The 19,824-nt window shown below is 42.9% G+C and overlaps 1 protein-coding gene across 1 annotated transcript in view; it reads left to right on the top strand.

Annotated features, from left to right (window-relative positions):
• htr4 (5-hydroxytryptamine receptor 4) overlaps nt 1–19,824 on the top strand; it is a 175,233-nt gene that overhangs the window by 74,860 nt on the left and 80,549 nt on the right. Inside the window, exon 4 of the mRNA XM_084041117.1 lies at nt 11,077–11,277. Within this exon, the coding sequence (XP_083897243.1) occupies nt 11,077–11,277 (201 nt within the window). The remainder of the gene's footprint in view (nt 1–11,076; nt 11,278–19,824) is intronic.

Here is a 19,824-nt window from a genome sequence, read left to right as displayed (position 1 = left end):
TAATAATCTTTTACAGATGTATATAAATGGCTTATTCATGAATAGTTCACTACTTACTAATACTTTATAAATGATTTGTAACTGTAGTTATAAAGGTTTTAGTAATTTTTTACGAATGTCAACAAACAGGTTGTTAATGATTTGTTAATAGTCTACAAACTACTTATAAATGTTTATAAATGCTTTATAACGGGTCATTATTGTAAAGTGCTACCCAACATTTTCCATGAAGAAACAAAACAACAAAACAACAAAAAAAATCAAACATTTAAATAAGCATGTATTATTCATAGGCTACACTCAGGACAGTGTAGGGAAAAAATAGAGAGAGAAACAAACACACACTGGCACACAGAAAAGTGTCTGCGTGGACTCTCCCACTTATCTCAGGAAAAGACAGAGGCAATCCCATCAAGGGGGGAATGTGGATTAATAACTTCAAAGTTTTTTTTTTTATATTATGTTTTTATTTAATAAATATAATTCATGCATTCACTGGGTTAACCACAGTGATGGCATTCCAGCTAGTCAGAGCACCACAAACATAGCCAGCTGGTGAATAATTTGGACCACCAGACTCAGGGACACTACATCCAACCTGGTTGGCCAATAGCTCGCCATATGAGTAAAATAGAAAAACCTGCAAGCCAGCCAGCCCACCAGCTTGGAAGTTAATAAAAATAGGCTGACTGGCAGATAAGCCAAATAATATGTGAGCCACCCAGCTATTCTGTGAACTGAGTAAAGAACCAACTTGCCACTCTCACGATACATCAGCCAGCGTGCTCACCAAGTAGCCATTCAGCTGAGCGGCCTGTCAGCTCCTTATCCAACCCCTCCCTCCTCCTCTTCAACCATCCAGTGCTCTATAAATAGCTCCAGTGTCAGGGGGATTGGTGGAAGGTCCCTCCATCTTGCCTGTCATAAACAGACCATTAAACTGGGCTGTTAGTGTCGGGACAAACAGCTGTCTGCTCAGCCAGGAAATATATGAGAGGAACACGAAAGAACGTACTGTATCTGCATCTGCATGCATGTGCACACACACACACACACATCATGCACGCATGCATGCGCGGACTCACGCACGCACACCATGCGGACATACTGTAGGTAAACATTCTTTTATATGCCTACAACAGGTAAAATAAATGAAAGTTTTCTGTTAAAGTTAATTGTTTCATAAGTAAGGCAAGACAAAGGCAAGTTTATTTGTATAGCTTTACATAAAACATTAAGAAAAAAACACACACGTTAACAGGGCATTTGAATTAAAAAATAAAGAGAGGGTGCTCGGGTGGCTCAGTGGTAAAGTGCCTGCCCACCACCTCGTAGGCTGGGGCTTCGAATCCACCGCGGTGCATCTGACTTTGTCGAGCGTCTATACGAACACAATTGGCCCATGTTCGGGGGAGGGAAGCTGGGCGGGGAGGGTGATATTTGTCACTGCACGTAGTACGTACTCCTACGGGCTGGGGCCGCACCTGTCACCGGGGAGTGTTGGGCGGGAGGACAGGATAGAGGCTCTATGTCCTCCCGGTGGGGACTCCTGACTGGCAGGTGAGTCAGAAGGAAACAACAGCAGTGGAGAGGAATTCATTGGCATAACGACTACATTGTGGAGAAAGGGGGTAAAAAGTAACTAGTTAACACCTATCTCCTTAGTAGGAAACACCTATTCAGGACAGAGCAAAAAACACAATTTGAAAGGTTATTTGAATACAATAAAAGAAGAAAGAAGTAAAAATGAAATTGCAGTGCAGACAAATAAGTAAGGTAATATCAATAAAAGGCAGCGGATATAAGTTCCAGATATGTGGTGAATAAAAACTGACCACTGCTTCTCCATGTTTTAATAGAGAAGATTGGGTGAATGATGAGGGGAGATGAGGGGAGAGAGGAGAAAGAGTGGAAATATGAGAGGAGCAAAGAGAAGGGAAACTTGGATGAAACGAGGTTGGGGGCAGAGATGAGAGGAGCCGAGGGGAAAGGAGATATAGCTTGACGAACCGAACATAACTGGGCGGCACTTCTCCATTGAACTCAATGGACGCGGCCGCAATGTTCTTTTCTGTCGCCCTATTACTTTGAATGATGTGCACGTTCTATGTAAGAGGAGGCGAAGAAGGAAGATAAGGTGAAAGGAGAGGAGGGGAGAACAGAATTTCTGTATGACCTTTTTATATTTTTATGGGAAGCACTTTGGACTGCATTTTATGTATAGGAGGTGCTATACAAATAAAATTATTATTATTGGTATGACCTGTCAACAACCCCCTTTCAATCCTCCCCCATGTAAACGTAATCACAAATACTGCCTTTTTCCACCTAAGGAATATTGGCCCCCCTCTGGCCCTCTATGTCTTTCCCTGCTGCCTAAACACTCATTTAGGCATTTATTACATCCCGGCTCGATCACTGCATCAGCATCCTTCATGACATCCCCTCTAAAGTCCTCAATAAAGTCCAACATGTTCTTAGAATTCAGCTGCTCACTTCTCCAGTACCCGCTCGAGAGACCACATCACACCACTACTCCAAGACATCACTGGCTCTCGGTAAAACACAGAAAGAACTTAAGAATTGTCATCCCAACCGCCAAGGCACTTCAAGCAACCTAGCTCCCCACTAGCCTGGTTCCAGACGAATGTACCATTGCAAAAAAAAAATTGCCCTTGCAATTGCAGATTAGGTCTGGCCCCTCTCAATAGAGATTTAATTTCTCTCCCTCCGAAGTTGTGAGGGACCAATCAGGGCCCAGTATGCAAATATGGGGCGGGTTTATCACCAGAGGCATTTTTTTAATTTGCCCCTCGGAAATGCAGGTTCCAGAGATTCCAGACTAATATCTACGCAGTGATATAGTGAGAAATATTGTTAGTGGGAATGAAAACATAGTCGCACCACCGGAAGTGAAAGGCTGAAGGCAGACCAAAACCCCTGTTTCCCTGAGCACGGGTCGTCCGTTCAGCTCCGCCCAGAGCCAAATGAATAAGTAAAAAAACAGCAGAGGGCGCTGTTTTGTTTTTGTTATTTGGTGATGGGTTCCCAGATTGGGCCATGCCAGGCTAGCTCCCCACTACCTCTCCAAGCTTTTCCTCCGCCATGTCCCCTCCCGATTCCTCAGGTCTGGTGATGCCAACCTCCTGGCAAAAAAAGATGAGTTCACACATTGTAGCACCCTGCTATAACTTTATTGGGGAGAGCACGCTGCTCTTCTTCAGATGCCAACCTCCTGGAAAACCCCAGGACCAAGCATCGAAGCTGGGGTGTTAGGGCCTTTCAGTTTCTGCCCCCTCCTTGTGGAACACGCTCCCTAACCACATCAAAGAGTCCCCCATCCTCTCATACTTCAAAACCTCTGTCAAAATACTTTTTTACAGAGGTTATACTTCACCCTATACTTCACCCTTGCTATCCCCCTGCTACTGTAAACCTCCATCCCATTGTTTTACTGACACAATTTATTGTATTATTTTCCCTAATCAGATTACTTATAATTTTTTCCCATTTCAAGCACTTTGAGTATTTAAAAGCGTTATTAAATCTGAGTTATTATTGTAACACAATGGGCTTGAGAACAAAAGGTTGAGAACCTGTCCAAAGCTCTCAGTCCTCATAGCTCAATGACTATAGTCACTGAAACCACCACAGGCACAAGTATATACTCAAATACTGTAATTACGAACAATTTCAAGGTAATTTTACTTTAGTATTTACCTTTACGATTTAAATTGCTTGATGCTCGATACTTCTTCTTCCCTATAATCTCAGAGGCAAATGTACATGTTACTGCACTACATTTATTTGACAGCTTTGCAGATGTAGATGATTAATAATTAATCAAATTATATAACAACTATGTTAATTATGCAGGCACACACATGTTCCTGCGTGTGTGCAGATGTTTTTGATACTGATCATAGTATCTATGTGCGTGCGTACATTAGCCTGGGACGAGACGAATCTGCCAGTGCAAAAGAAAAATTGCTCTTGGCGATTTGGGTCTGGCCCAGCTCCGTTGTGAATCCATTTCCTGCTCCCGAAGTCTGGGGTGACCAATCAGGGCCCAGTATTAAAATATGGGAGACTGTAATTGGTAGTTGGTTGTAGATCTAACTAATTGTGTGGCCACGCGAGGCTATGCGTACATTGCTTGTGTTGTATATGATAAAAAAATCGAATGTGCACGGACGTGCCCTCAAAGACAAGGGGCCAGCATCAATGGACAATGCCCCCTGGTCTCCTGAATAAGATGACACTGGGAGCGAATGTGAGGTCCAATTTTGCTATTAATAGGTAGATGTGTGATTATGCATCTCATAGCTCATCTCAAAGCTTCTTTCATCTTCAGTAGCTTGGCAGGTCAGGGCAACCTGTTACTGAGAGATCAGAGTCTTATCCAATGCCCATCACAGATAGTTAGTTAGACACAATAATGATACCTGATTAGTGGTTACTATCTAAACAGCTGTATATTATATCCTAAGTAGCTTGTTGCCAAAGGACTGTCTTTTGTGTGTATGTGTGTGCGCGCGCGCATGTGTGTCGATTATGAATCAGTGATTTGGCACACGCACTTGTGTACACGTGTGTCTGTTTATACTGTACTGTACGTAAATGCCTCACTCTGTTTAGTACCTTGCTAGCTTGCAGACTGGTTGGCTGATATGACTGTCCAGTCTGTTGGTCTGAATGCTGGATTTGCTGGATTTGCTGGCTAGCTTACTACTTGGCTGGCTTCTCAGGGCTTGCCCTGCCTGTCAGCCTTGTTTTACCATCTGCTTTTTCTGTCTATAATGCAGTCAATGCTTCCAACAGACGGCTATGTTGAATCTATGGCCCTTGTCTTTTTACAGTGTTTTGTTAGTTCTTAATAAGGAGTCCAGATTTCTGCACTTTGTCATGGGCCCTGCCACACACAGGACGTACCACCTTCACAAAGGACATTCTCCAGCTAGACTGTGTGTGCGTGCGTGCGTGCGTGCGTGCGCGCGCGCGCTTCTGCGTGTTGATGTGTGCATACTGCATACATTAAGTGATGTTGGGACCATCTCTCTCTCTCTCTCTCTCTCTCTCTCTCTCTCTCTCTCTCTCTCTCTCTTTTTCTCTCTCTCACTTAAAGTCTGCCATTGTCCCATAACTTTATAATGTTTAATATGCAGTGTTTAATTACCTATTCGCAGAACAGCTGCTTAATTAATATCCCCATTGATTTACTCATAAACCTATCGTAAACCCATTCACTGCTGTTTGCATGCACTTTGACCCATTCAGCTGTGAAAAGAATATTATTAAGATATAAATGGAAACACACATACAGTAGGCAAAATAAGACAAGAAGTGCTCGTATAATTTTCTGGGTGGTTAATAACACATTAGTCTGTGGTGTGACAAACTCAGAGTACATATTACTACCGTACAGGGACTTTAAGTTTTTCCTCTCCACAAAGCTGTTTTTACTATAGTGTAGAAAATGAAGCATGTGACCATGCAGATAAAACATTCCATTTAAATTCAGCTGTTCTATCTTAATAGCCTGTGTGGAGTCAATGTGACCTGAATCCCTGACAACCGTATTAACTGAGATGAAGAAAACTACCTTGTTCATATTGGAAAGAGACTCAGTTGCATGTACAAGACACATTAATTAAAGGTAGATCTGTGCTAAAATTCTTCCGTTATTACTTATTTGCATATAGCTTCTATGTACAGTGAGTAACAGTGATACAAGAAGTTATGTTTGTTCTTTGTTTTTCACCTTGCATCTTCATTTCCCTCTCATTTCGTTATCGCTTTTAGAACGAATAATTTAGTTAAAGCACACAGACAAATCTGGAATGTTAATTTAGCTCTAAGAGTGTACAAATGGTACCAAATGGACCCATCCTGAGTGTTAATCTAACTCTGAGAGTTCACAAATGGAACCAAACCCTGAAAGGTTACAAATGCATTTGCACACTATAACTATCAGGTCGCAATTACGTCAGGGTGCGTCCATCTCCAATTGTAGGACAGTACTTAAACAGCACTGACCTCAAAGTGAGGCGCACGGTGCAAAGCGGTTGTATGTGGACACTGAATTAGTCATTCGTGTGTTTTGGGCGCTACATTAATGCAACCAATCAGAGTGTTGGCTCCCATTACTTGTAATTAGCAGGTGCGCCTTCTCCATGCCCGTTTCCATGTAAACGACAGATTTGGCATTTGGAGTAGACACACACAATTTTCTGCCGAGTAGAATTGCATTCGACCATCCATGGGAGCAACATTACAGTTGATGTGATATAATGATGTCAGGAGACGTGGGGTGAAACAAAAGCTCTCTGGGGGCCCTGGCAATTTGTTGGGCCGGGATTGCTAGGGCCGGGAATCGAATCTCTCTCCTCACCGCTGGTCTTTGCGTTGTTAACATTCAATAATGAAGAATGAAGCGCATGAACAATTTTATATCTGCTGTGACTGATATGACCCTGGCCTAGGGGTGCCAGGGAACATTACTCCAGTTTTAGCATCACTACATTGGCTCCCGGTTGTTTTTAGGATTGATTTTTAAATTATTTTACTTGTTTATAAAACTCTCAATGGTCTGGTACTTTCCTGCCTCTATGAGCTCCTGCCTAGATACGTTCCAAACCGCCCCCTCAGGTCTTCTAATGCTGACCTACTAGAAGTGCCTAAAATGTCATAAAAAACACAGTGAAGCAGCATTCTGCTTCTATGGGCACAGGCACCCTCTGTAGATAGCTTTAAAGCACAGCTCAAGACTTATTTCTTCACTCTTGCTCTTGCATTTTTAGCGGTGCCAACCGCTCTACGTTTGACTCTGTCTGCGTGTCCGTCCGTCCGTTTGTTTGAGCACGGGATGAGCACGGCAAAGAAGCAACACATACAAACACACGCACACACACACACACACACACACACACACACACACACACACACACACACACACACACACGGACTTGGAGATTGCCTATGCCATCTCTCCTCTCATTGGCCACACGTGCCACTGGTTATCAAAGAGGGGTCCAGGGACCCCCAGCGTATGTTATGTCCGTCCGCCCGTATGAGCACGGGATGAGCACGGGATTTTAAACGGGATTTTAAACGGCTATAACTCCAGTTTGCAGCATGACACCAAGTCCAAATTTGGTATGTGGACTTAGACCACCAATAGGGACGAGCATGAATTGCTGAAGTTATAAAAGAGGGGTCCAGGGACCCCCAGCGTATGTTATGTCCGTCCGCCCGTATGAGCACGGGATGAGCACGGGATTTTAAACAGCTATAACTCCAGTTTGCAGCATGCCACCAAGTCCAAATTTGGTATGTGGACTTAGACCACCAATAGGGACGAGCATGAATTGCTGAAGCCCCGCCCCCTCTGTCTTACCATTGGCTGGCCTTTAAACAGCCATAACTCAAGTTCGCAGCATGCTACGGAGTACAAATTTTGTACATGGACTAAAACCACCAATAGGGACGAACTGTAATTACTTAAGCCCCGCCCCTCTGTCTGCCCATTGGCTGGCCTTTAAACAGCCATCATTCCAGTTTGCAGCATGCTACCAAGTACAAATTTGGTAATTGGATTCGGACCACCAATAGGGACGAACTAAAATGAGTTAAGCCCCGCCCCAAAGGCACCGCTTCCTTCACACAGGGTGTGATTTTTTTCGAAATCTCTGTGTTATTCATGTCTTCACTGTTTTGCTTGATTCACTGCCTTTTTAGCTGTTTTTGTTTTTTGCTTTATTGTAATAATTAGTGTGGTTGCCCTAACAGGGCAACCAGACTATTGTTATCCTCCGAGGCCATAACAGTTTATTTTGAACCGCATCTCCTCCCACAATGTTTTTTCCCCAATTTAGTGCCATATGTCAAAATGACCGGCTTCACCGGGAATCGTGTGCTTGTATTTTGCTAAGAGATTGGTTTCATAGTTTAATTGATATTGATTTATTAGTGCATTAAATGTCCCCATCCACTTTAATGGGAAAATGAAAAAACTCCCATTCAAGTATTTATTTCTCAGACACCATAAGGGCTAGAGTTTCAAGACTTGGAGGGGTGGTTCATGATTTAGTCCAAAATTATTGGGAAGAAAATTACACCAGTTGGCCTCATGGTGGCGCTATAACAGCCCACTTTACGTTTTGCCCTATAACTCTTGAACCGTAGGTCGTAAATTAAAAATATTTTTCCCCTAGATTCCTTGGGTCATGACGCATTTGTGTCAGGATAGATTTTCCGCCATTTTTAATTTTCATCAAAACACACTTTTAGCTCCTCCTCCCACATGTTTTGTCCAAATTTTCTATGTCAAAAATCGGTACACATGATCTCTGGGCCCATGCGATAAACATATCCAAACGGCATTTTGATAGTCCTTACCGTTCGTCCGTAAATGGCTTCCAAAGATAGTGGGAGGGGCCCGTTTTACCAAAAATGCCAGAAATCACGAACGAAACGTCCGGTCAATCCCAAATTTGAATCACATGTTGAGGATGGTTTACTCAACGAATCCCCAAAAGCATTTCCATTTTGACCCATAGGGGGCTTCACAAATGCACAAAATGTAACCGAGGCAAAAACTTGATTTTTGGGGGGATCAATCCTCTCAAAATGAAATAAAAGCGATATCAGGAGTGACGTGACAATACGATTGGCCTGTTACATTCGTGGGAGGGGCCTATTTATTTAGTGGGAGGGGCCTATTTCCTAAAATCAAAACGGCACGTATCACGAAGGCAGGATCCGATCGGCACCCGATTCGAATGGCACGTCGCACGGCCTCCGACGGTATTCCTACCGGCGTATCCCTCGAGTCGGGATACGGTCGGCGCAACCACACTTTGCAATTTCCCAGAATTGTGACGCGTCTAGTTAGTGTGGTTGCCCAACAGGGCAACCAGACTATAGTACTCTATAGAAAGTGCGGTCCAATACTTTGGACCGCATCTCCTCCCACAGTTTTTATCCCCTAATGTTGTGCCATATATCAAAATGACCGTCTAAATCGGGAATCGTGCGCTTGTATTTCGCTAAGAGATTGGTTAAATAGTTTAATTGATATTGATTTATTAGTGCATTAAATGTCCCCATCCACTTAAATGTAAAAGTGAAAAAACTCACATTCAAGTATTTGTTTCTCAGAAACCTTAAGAGCTAGAGTTATCAGATTTGGAGGGAAAATTCATAATTAAGTCCCAAATTATTAAAAAAAATATCACACCATTCAGCCTCATGGTGGCGCTATAACAGCCCCCTTTACGTTTTGGCCCGTAACTCTTGAACCGTAGGTCCTAAAATCAAAATTTCTTTTCACCTGGATTCCTTGGCTCATGACGCATCTCCCCATATAGGCCACGCCCATTTGCGTCAGGATAGATTTTTTGATATTGATTTATTAGTGCATTAAATTTCCCCATCCACTTTAATGGGAATTGCAAAAACTCCCATTCAAGTATTTTTTTCTCGGAAACCGTAAGGGCTACAGTTACAAAACTTGGAGGGGAGGTTAATAGTTTTTTGCAAAATTATTAAGAAAATAATCACACCAGTCGGCCACATGGTGGCGCTATAACAGCCCCCTTTACCTTTTGGCCTATAACTCTTGAACCGTAGGTCGTAAAATCAAAATTTATTTTTCCCTGGATTCCGTGGGTTACGACGCATCTTCCCATATAGGCCACGCCCATTTGCGTCAGGATAGATTTTCCGCCATTTTGAATTTTCTTCAAAACACACTTTTTGCTCCTTTTCCTTCAATTTTTTTCCAAATCTCACACAAATCGGTACACGTGATCTATGGACCCATGCGATAAACCTATCCAAGCGGAATTTTGATAGTCCATACCGTCCGTCCGTAAATGGCTTCCAAAGTTAGCGGGAGGGGCCCGTTTGACCAAAAATGCCATAAATCACGAACAAAACGTCCGGTCAATCCCAAATTTGAATCACATGTCGAGGGTGGTATACTAAACCAATCCCCAAAAGCATTTCTACTTTGATCCATAGGGGGCGCCACGAATGCTCGAAATGTAACCGTTTGATGCAAAAACATGATTTTTGGGGGATCAATCCTCTCAAAATGAAACGCAGGCGATCTCAGGAGTGACGTGACGATGTAATTGGCGCAGTCTCCGACGGTATTCCTCCCGGCGTATTACTGGAGTCCCGACCGCGTCGGCGCAACCACACTTTGCAATTGCCAATTGCGACGCGTCTAGTTTATTATTGCTTTTTCTGTAAATCACTTCTGCTTTATTTATTTGTTGCTCTGTAAACTAAAGCACTGAGCTGCATTCATGTCATGAAAGGTGCTATATAAAGTTTTATTTTTATTATTATTATAGCAAAATACAGGGGAGATAAGTTTACAAAGACATTTGTATTTATTAAATAATCCAAAGTAACTGTAATAAACAGATTAGGTGTGGAAATCAGTAAAGTCAGTAGTGTAATGCGTGTATGCATGAGTGGATTGTGTAGTGTGAGTGAAATTGTTGCATGTGTTAACCAGGGGTTTTCTAAAACAGGCTGCAGCCTCTGCCAGCATTTTTAAGGATTTTCTTACCTTTTCATTCAAGTAGTCACAGAATATTTATCTCCAGTATGATCGATCCCCTGATGGTTGTTAATCCCGAAGGGTTTTCACTGTGCTTCCGTGAAAAAAAGAAGAAAAAAAAACGCGACCTCCCGTTCGCTTGTTATACACCGTTGAAAATATCATAGTTACATCACAGCAACACAGGAGCCGAGATACAGAATATTTCCCAAATACTTTAACCAGGAAGTGAATGGAGCTATTAGAGCTAAGTACAAGTACATTTGGTAATTATATAACGTGGGCGCTGGGTGTGAAAATGACATCTGCATCGGTTAGAAACTAGCTATGGCCCCTGCGTCGTGCCTAGTTTTCTTAAGCCATTTATGCTCACCTATAACGTCATCATTATTATTTGTAAGATGGCACCGAAGACGGCTCGGCCTCCAAGGATTTCAATATGTGACTGTTAGTACCTCTGCTACTGCTACTAATAACAGACCTCTGCTTGCCCACCCCTTCAGGAAAATCAAGACCAACTACTTCATTGTGTCGCTGGCATTTGCTGACCTGCTGGTGTCTGTTCTGGTGATGCCGTTTGGAGCCATTGAGCTGGTCCATCAGCACTGGATCTATGGAGACACCTTCTGCCTCGTCCGCACCTCCCTGGATGTACTGCTCACTACCGCCTCCATACTGCACCTCTGCTGCATTGCGCTCGACAGGTACACCCACGCCTGTGTGTGTGTGTGTGTGTGTGTGTGTGTGTGTGTGTGTGTGTGTGTGTGTGTGTGTGTGTGTGTGTGTGTGTGTGTGTGTGTGTGTGTGTGTGTGTGTGTGTGTGTGTGTGTGTGTGTGTGTGTGCGTGCGTGCGTGCGTGCGTGCGTGCGTGCGTGCGTGCGTGCGTGCGTGACCAAGTGAATATACGGACCTGCGGTGACACCACCTCCATACCTCATAGAGAGACAAAACTCAGGGGAGAATTAGAAGAGATTGAGGGACAGAGAGAAGGACCGTGCGTGCGTGCGTGCGTGCGTGCGTGCGTGCGTCCTTCATGCACAGGTACTGTACTAGCCCACTGTGCCCACTGAGCCAACTGAGCCCGCTAATAGCTCAGTCAGAGGGGTTGCAGCAGAATATGGATTAGGGTCTCAACCAAGGTTAGAGATCTAATGTATCACTCTGTTTTGAGAAATGGGGTCAAGCCATGACAGTGACACAGAATGAGTCATGTGCTAAATGATCTGCATTATCACAAGCCCTTTTGACAACTTGTTTGACAAGGTGTCAAGGCGTATCTGTCATTAGTCCATTTTCTGAGGGGGGGGGGGGGGGGGGGGTGGTACGCATCTGGTTTTAAATTGCTGTCAGATATTGCAATCTGGCAACGACTCAGCTTGGTTGTGCAATGCTTGTTCTAGTGCTGTTGCCAATGTTATAATGCCATTCACCATGACCATATTAACACAGCATCTTTCTTTTGCTCTTACAACATCCGGCGGAATCGCCCACCCCCCCACCCACAGCCTATGACATAAGAACAAAAGGCCATCATGTGAATAAGGTCAATTACAATATAGAACCAATGCTAGTGTTTCAGTAGAGTATTTCAGTAGAGTGCAAAGAACAACAGTGCTATAAAGTGCTATCCTTAGCATTTGCAGTAAAAGAAAACAGTATTATGTCTAAATAACATATTATATAGTATGACTAGCATATATCAAATAATAGGCGACAGGAGGGGATACAAGGAAAGAGGAGTGCAAAAGAGAGGGTGAAGTGGGGACTGAAGAGGTGAGTCAGACTGCAGTGGAAAATGGGGAATGAGTCTGCAGTCCTGACTGGGGGGGGGGGGGGCGGGGGGTGTCATTCCACATCTTGGGAGCCAGGAGGGAGAAGAGTCTATGGAGCATCGGCCAGGGCATCGTAGGGAAGGGAGGGACAGACATCCTGTGTTTAATCCAAGTGTGCGGTAAGGGGTGCATAGGGGTAGATCATGTCCAGAAATAAGCGGGTGTCATGCCCTTGAGTGCATTGTAGGTCATCACCAGTGTTTTGTACTGGGTGCGAGCAGCAACCAGATGCCAGTGAAGGGAATGCGGAAGGGGTAGACATGAACATTTTAGGAGGTCGAAGACCAGGCGTGCCATGGCATTCTGGATCTATCTTGTATCCAGAATGTAGGGAGTCAAGCCTGGAGATGACTAATAAGGCTTGAACAAGGAGGTGAACAGACATCTTGGTGAGGAAGGGTCTGATCCTCCAGATGTTGTACAATGCATACCGTACCTACAGTACTATACGGGATTGACTCATCGCTGCCGTGATGGTTACTATCAAATTGTAGCCATTAACCGTTGCTGACAGTCAATGGCATTGCATGTAAACTAAGTGAAAACAAGCCACTGTATCATAAAATCTTTGGTGCAAATGATAGGCATGTGTTAATAATTATGTTTTTCTTATTACTGTATGTATGAATTTGAATACAATACGATAGAATCCATGAACATGGAAATACAGTATGTACAGTATTTGTATTTGGCTTTAATGTGGCAGCATTGAAAACAGGCAAGAAAGCACAAAGACAGCATAACAGAGCTTTCCGTATACTGTATGTAGGACCCTCTACACCCCCCCAGTGCTAGATGTACGATCTTGATCCATGACTGAAAGGGTAGTAATAACATTTGTGTGATTTGCTTATTAGCATGCATGGGTGTCCTGATTTAAGTTTGATATGAATTGATCTAACCTATGTCCTCTGTGCATTGTGCAATCATCCATAGAGGATTAACTGCTTCAAACGACATATCAAGCAGTAGATCAGGGTGGTCAGCATAATGGACTGAATAAAAATGAGCAGAATGCTTGAGGTTTGTGAGCCTTCTGAATTTATTTCATGACTCACACCCAGCGATGTACAGTATCACACCGAAATGAAAAGAATGATGGGGCGTGCAAGCAGGATATTACTGGCATTCTTCGAATTTAAGCCTGATATTTTGTCATATGCAGGTGTGGTGGGCCGAAAATAGCTGATCGACATGTTCTTAACACGACGCATCCGCTGTTTTCAGTGGAGATCTGCTATTTTCGGACGGCGTCATATGGCGGAGCATAAATTATGCATTAGTATTCAGAAACCAAAACCAAAGGCCAGAGTGAGCTGTCCCAAGCACAGGAGGAAGGCTCTGGTGAGATCCAGCAGAGGTACAGTGTATGTGGTTCCCAAGGTGACCATCTTAACCACTGTCTGGAAGGAAACAGCAATACAACAACATTCTCAATTGTGTCAATTGAGATGCTCTTTTTTACAGCAACGGCACACTTAAACCTTCCTATAGTTACATATTATGCATCTTGGGACTTCCCAATAGAACTGCAGTCTTCTACTGCTGCTGAACATCTCCACGGGATACATCAGCATTTAAAAGGCTGTGTGCACCTAGGTGTTTATAAACAAAACATACGTATGTTTTGAATAGTTTTCAAAGGGAGCGATGTGTATTTACGCTATACTGGAAACGTCATCAACGCGACAAGGCGCTGACCATCTATTCTGTGCTATGCATTCACATCTGCCATGTTTATCTGTTTGCAGAGAGAGAGATAAAGTATTTTCAACTTTTGGTGGACACACGGCATAAGTGCCTTGCTTGAGGGCACCTTAACAGTAACTATGGAGGCGATTGCATTACGGACAGGTTTTCCAGCCCAGGGTTTTGGTGATTTTCCACTCCCAATCTTCTTTAAACCTGAAATACATTAAAACCCACTGGTCCCCTCACTGTGTCACCAAAACTTCTCCCAGCTCTTGTCCAGATCTAGCAGATTCCCTGATTTGCTCGACAGAATGAAGGACAGCAGTGCTCTGGGTCTCCAGGACCCTCTACTGTACATGTGTATGTTATGTACTGTATGCATGTTGGAGGAAGCAGAGACCGGCAGAATTTCCTCTCAGCGTTAGGCCGGCAGAGAGGAAATTGTCCTTTCATTCAATTATAGAGTCACAGCATGGGAGTGAGCATGAAGGCTTGAGACTCAATGTGCCGACGGCTATGAGTAATTTAGCTCCTTGTCCTTTCCCTCTGAAAATACTACCCATTTACCAGCCTGATTGGCTGACAGTAAATGCCTGATGTGTTAAATTTTGCTACAGGATCAAGTTTGTATATTCTATTACCTTTGATACTGAACACAGAATGGAGACAGGGCGGTAGTTATGAGTTCTAATTTACTTCCCTTTTTGTATAGGGCATAGCAGTGGCGGCCATTTTCTGGTTCCACTCAAAATAGTCAATGCATTTTTCCCATTGAGATTTCCAAAAATATTTATATCAATTCATTTAAGCCTAGAATCAAGCCATCCAGGGTCCTGGTGAATCATTTTTTTCTGTGATAAAATAAATAAATAAATATATATATATATATATTATATGATATACTATATTGAATAAATACCCTTGGTTTTGCCGTTTTCAAAAAAGTGTTTTCACAGAATCAAACGTTTTATGGTCATGATTCACCAGGACCCTGGATGGCTTGATTCTAAGCTTAAAATAATTGATATAAATATTTTTGGAAATCTCAATGGGGGAAATGCATTGACTATTTTGGAGTGGAACCAGAAAATGGCCGCCACTGCTATGCCCTATAGAGGGGATTCATGAGGAAATTGACCTTGTTTGATGGACACATTTGTTATAGGTTAAGCAGGGAGTGATGACTTCACCTCACCTGCATCTCATAAAAATGTTTGGGAATGTGCTTTGGGAGGTTTCAGGGCTTTGAGCTTTTTCAGCACATCTTTGTCAGACACTTCCTTAAAAGAAAATGCATCAGCCTGGACTCCTTTCTCTACATGTCTTTCTCCATATCACTCTGATTGACTAGGCAACTTATTGTCTCCGCCAGGCCGAAGGCATGGCGAGAGAGTATGTTTTACCCTCCGTCCGTCCGTGTGTGTCCGTGTGTGTGTGTGGCCGTGTGTGTGTGTTGCCCCGTCACTCAAGGGTCCTTCTGGTCGATTGACACGGTCACGACTTTTTTCTGTTCTGGCCCCACAGTGGTGGAATGAACTTCCCACTGATGTCAGGACAGCAGAGTCACTGCCCATCTTTCGCCGCAGGCTGAAAACCCACCTCTTCAGGAAACACTACCCTTCCTCTTTGTCTGGCTTACTTGTTGTTAACTAGTTGTACGAACTCTTGTTTTATTGTTGTATTGTTTTATTGGATCTTGTTTAGTCGATACACTTTTTGTATTAGCTCGTGCTCATTTGATTTTGCTATTTTGTCTCATCTGTTTAAGAAAGTAGGTAGCTGATACTGTATATAGCACTTTTACCTTAGCGCTAGGTATACTCTTGGTTGCTTGTTTTTGCAGGAAATGCACTTAAGACTTCTGGTGATTAGTAGTTTCGTTCCCTACCTATGTTGAATGCACTTATTGTAAGTCGCTTTGGATAAAAGCGTCTGCTAAATGACTGTAATGTAATGTGTGTGTGTGTGTGTGTGTGTCCGTGTGTGTGTCCTGTCTGTGTTAGCAGCTAATCTCTGGCACCGTTGGCCCGGTCGCTGCGAAACTGTGCACACACACTCCCTGGATGCCAATTCAGAACCTCTGCCTCAAATTTTTCACATGGGCCTGTTATAGCGCCACCTGGAGGCCGATTTGTGCAAAACCCATTTTTTGACATTACTCCTACATTACTCCTACGCATTACTCCAAACGTCATGCAAATCGGTACACAGTATCTCTATAGTCATGTGATCAACACGGATCTGTCCGATTTCCCATATTCCATCCTCATTGGCTAAGGTTTGCTTCCAAAATTTGCAGGATTGGTCCGTTTTGATCAAAATGCCTCAAATCATGAACGCAGCTTGCGATTTCCGTGAAATTTCACAAATACATTCCCTCTAGGCCAAGGAAGAAATGCTACCCTTTTTCACATTGGCCTGTTATAGCGCCACCAGCAGGTCTAATTTAGCAAAACACATTTTTGGAACAAAATGCCTCAAATCATGAATGCAGTGTCCGATTGCCGTTAACGACCTAAGAATAAATGGCACCCTTTTCACATTGGCCTATTATAGTGCCACCAGGAGGCCACAATAACCTACCTGACCTGGCGGAGACCTGTGCTCCGAGGAGCACTTTTTCTAGTTCACTAGTGCCTTGGCTATAGTTGTACACTAATTATTTAAATGTTTGACAACTTTGAATTTGTAAGATACGTGTGTAACTGTGCCTCCTACAGTATATCCAGGTTCAGGTTGTGACTTTGTCTTAAGTCTGTTACTGTACCATAGCTGTTTCAAAGACCAATTGTTAAGTGTTGTTCTTATTCTCTGCTACTGCTATCTTCTCACTGAAAACGCTTATCTTTGCTTTCTTTTTCATTCGCTGAACAACTGCTCATCTTTAGATTTCCTGTTTTGGTAAAGTACTTTTTTTACTAAACTTTTTACTAAACTTAATGGGCGATACTATATCAGCATTAATACGTGGTTCTGTTTAATCATAACTACTTTAATGAGGGCAAGTTTGTCAACAGCTGATAACCCCAGGCTTTATCCACTGCTGCACATTTAAAGACAGGAGACCAATCCATTTTCCTCTGATCTTAACTGTGCCTCACTGCTGTAATCCTTTTGAGGTTTTGATTGAGTTATTACAATCAAATACAGACCTCTGAACTTTCTGTGTGCAAAAAAAAGTACTAGAAAGGTCACTTCTATAACTCCACTTTCAGAGATTTTTGATTTGTCTGGTGTCTGTGGGTCAATGAGGGTTTGAGTAGAAGCACACACCTTTGTGAACTGTGCCATCTGCAGATGTAAATCCAACAGGTGATGAAAATTCTGTAGAGCTTTGCAAATGGAAGAGTCTTGCTCTAGGACATTGGTGATTTGGTGTTGAAATCTCCAATCCAATCATAATCACCAAAAATGTTGTCAAAGTCAACCAAGTTTATGCAGGTCTTTTTCTAAAAGTGTTTTGATCCGTTGGTCTGAAACAGCCTCAGAATAAAATGGGTTTGGATTTTGGTCGTAACATTTCAACATAGTCAGAATGTTCTCCTGATATTCCATTGTAAAGCTGTATTCTCGATCTGCTCTGCTTTGCATGTCAGTCAAATAAACTTGGCTCCATGAGTTCATTTGATCTGACACAATTTACTTGACCAACACATTTCTTTAAGTTTGAACTGGCATTCCTGAGACAGGCACAGATAAAGGCTGATGAACGCCACAGTGATATTGTAACATGATGACGCAACTCCATGTCCATCACAGTATGCCTCCGTTTTGATGTGGGCCACATTGATCATGTCATGTCTTCAGCCACTTGCACTCCTGTGAGGATTTGGTTCTCTCCTCTTTATTCTGTAGTCTCTGAAATGATGCCGCTATTGCACTTTAGGTCTCACGATTAATGGCCACTGTGTTTTCACTTTCGCTGACATGAGGAGTATCTAACTTCTCGTTAAACAGGTCTCTCTTGTTCTGAATCATGTTTATTTCAATTGTCTGATTTATGCAGTTACAGAGGGAGGAATCTAGTCGTTTCAGAGAGCACTCGTTAAGTTTCACTCAATATCCTGTGTATGTGTGAAAAACAGGTGATAACCCATTCCGACCACCATGCCTGCCTTGCTACTTGCCTGGTAGTTCACTCGGGCATGCCTCTCGAGCCTTAAGGCTTCACTGTTGGTGCACCTGCCTCGTTTTCAAGTCATACATGTAAAACCATTCTTTATTCAGTTGAGAGTGAAAGAAAAGAGTGCTCCCCTCCCTTCATCCAATCCGGCACTAGCTGCCTTAGAGCATTCTGTGTGTGTGTGTGTGTGTGTGTGTGTGTGTGTGTGTGTGTGTGTGTGTGTGTGTGTGTGTGTGTGTGTGTGTGTGTGTGTGTGTGTGTGTGTGTGTGTGTGTGTGTGTGTGTGTGTGTGTGCCATTTAAAAACAACAACTTGGTTCATATCTGATGAATGGCTGATTAGAGTGAATAATTACAGCTGCTGAGCTGCTATACGTGCACTGTTTTACAAGAAAGAAAAGGGTAAGGAAGTTAGAGGGAGAGATGGAGTTTCTCATTTGTTTTGAATAAAGAGATGTACACCAGCTAATGTTTCAGGAAAAGAACGCTTATCACCATTTACCAGACACTCTTATCCTGAGTGATGTATAAAGTGCAAGATTGGGGTAACTGGCATGAACATTAGTCAACAAACAACAGGGTTAATGGTCACGTGAATAGGGTGCAAAGAAAACACGTACTTACACAATTACTACTAAATAATGTTCTTGCATGTTTGGTCAAGCAAACACTGTACTGTATGTCTATCTATTAATATGCAAACAAGTAACCAACATACGACTGCATTGTATAACTAGCATCTATTAAAGAAATTGAGCAGCAAGGTTGTGATGCAAACCTAGGTGGTGAGGTAGATTCCGAAGTGGTGAGTTTTCAGACTGCAGTGGAAAATGGGGAATGAGTCTGCAGTCGCGAGTGAGGGGCGGAGGTCATTCCAGAGCTTGGGAGCCAGGAGGGGAAATGATCTAGGCTCACCACACACACACACACACTCGCACACGCACACGCACACGCACACACACACACACACACACACACACACACACACACACACACACACACACACACACACACACACACACACACACACACACACACACACTCAATCTCTACACACACAATCAATGTACACAGGCATAATTTATCTGTTTTTTTGATACTGTATTGCTTCTTCTCCAGACTGTGTGACAGTTCCATTTATTTAGCCTCTAGTTCCACAGCCAACGTGAGTGTTAATCTCTTCCTCTCTCCCTCACACACACACACTCTGTCTCTCTCTCGGTCTCTCTCTCTCCCCCCCCCTCTCTCACTCTCTCGTAGCTCTCTCGTTCTCGTTCGTGCTGTTGTGAGGTGTTCTGTTCATAACTACAGAGATACTGTGAAATCAGAGGGGACATTAGTGATATATAAGCATTTCCTCTTACAATCATTATTAATACTGATGTTATGCTTTGTTGTCCTTTATTTCTTCATTACTTAAACACAAAAGTCACAAAAAAACAAAACAAAAAAAAACACTGAATTAACTGAAAAAGACATCACAGTGATATTATGCACTCCCCGGGGAGTTCAGATATACAGCTAGCGAACACTTTCACAGGGAGTAAATGATGTCACAGTGTAACTAAATGTTCTTTCAGCCATGTTAATCAGCTATTATTTATT

Source organism: Gymnoscopelus microlampas, assembly GCF_963454915.1.
Source record: "Gymnoscopelus microlampas genome assembly, chromosome: 18".
Lineage (NCBI taxonomy): Eukaryota > Metazoa > Chordata > Actinopteri > Myctophiformes > Myctophidae > Gymnoscopelus > Gymnoscopelus microlampas.
Note: the sequence above shows the minus strand (reverse complement) of the source record. Positions and strands in the feature narration are given on the sequence as shown.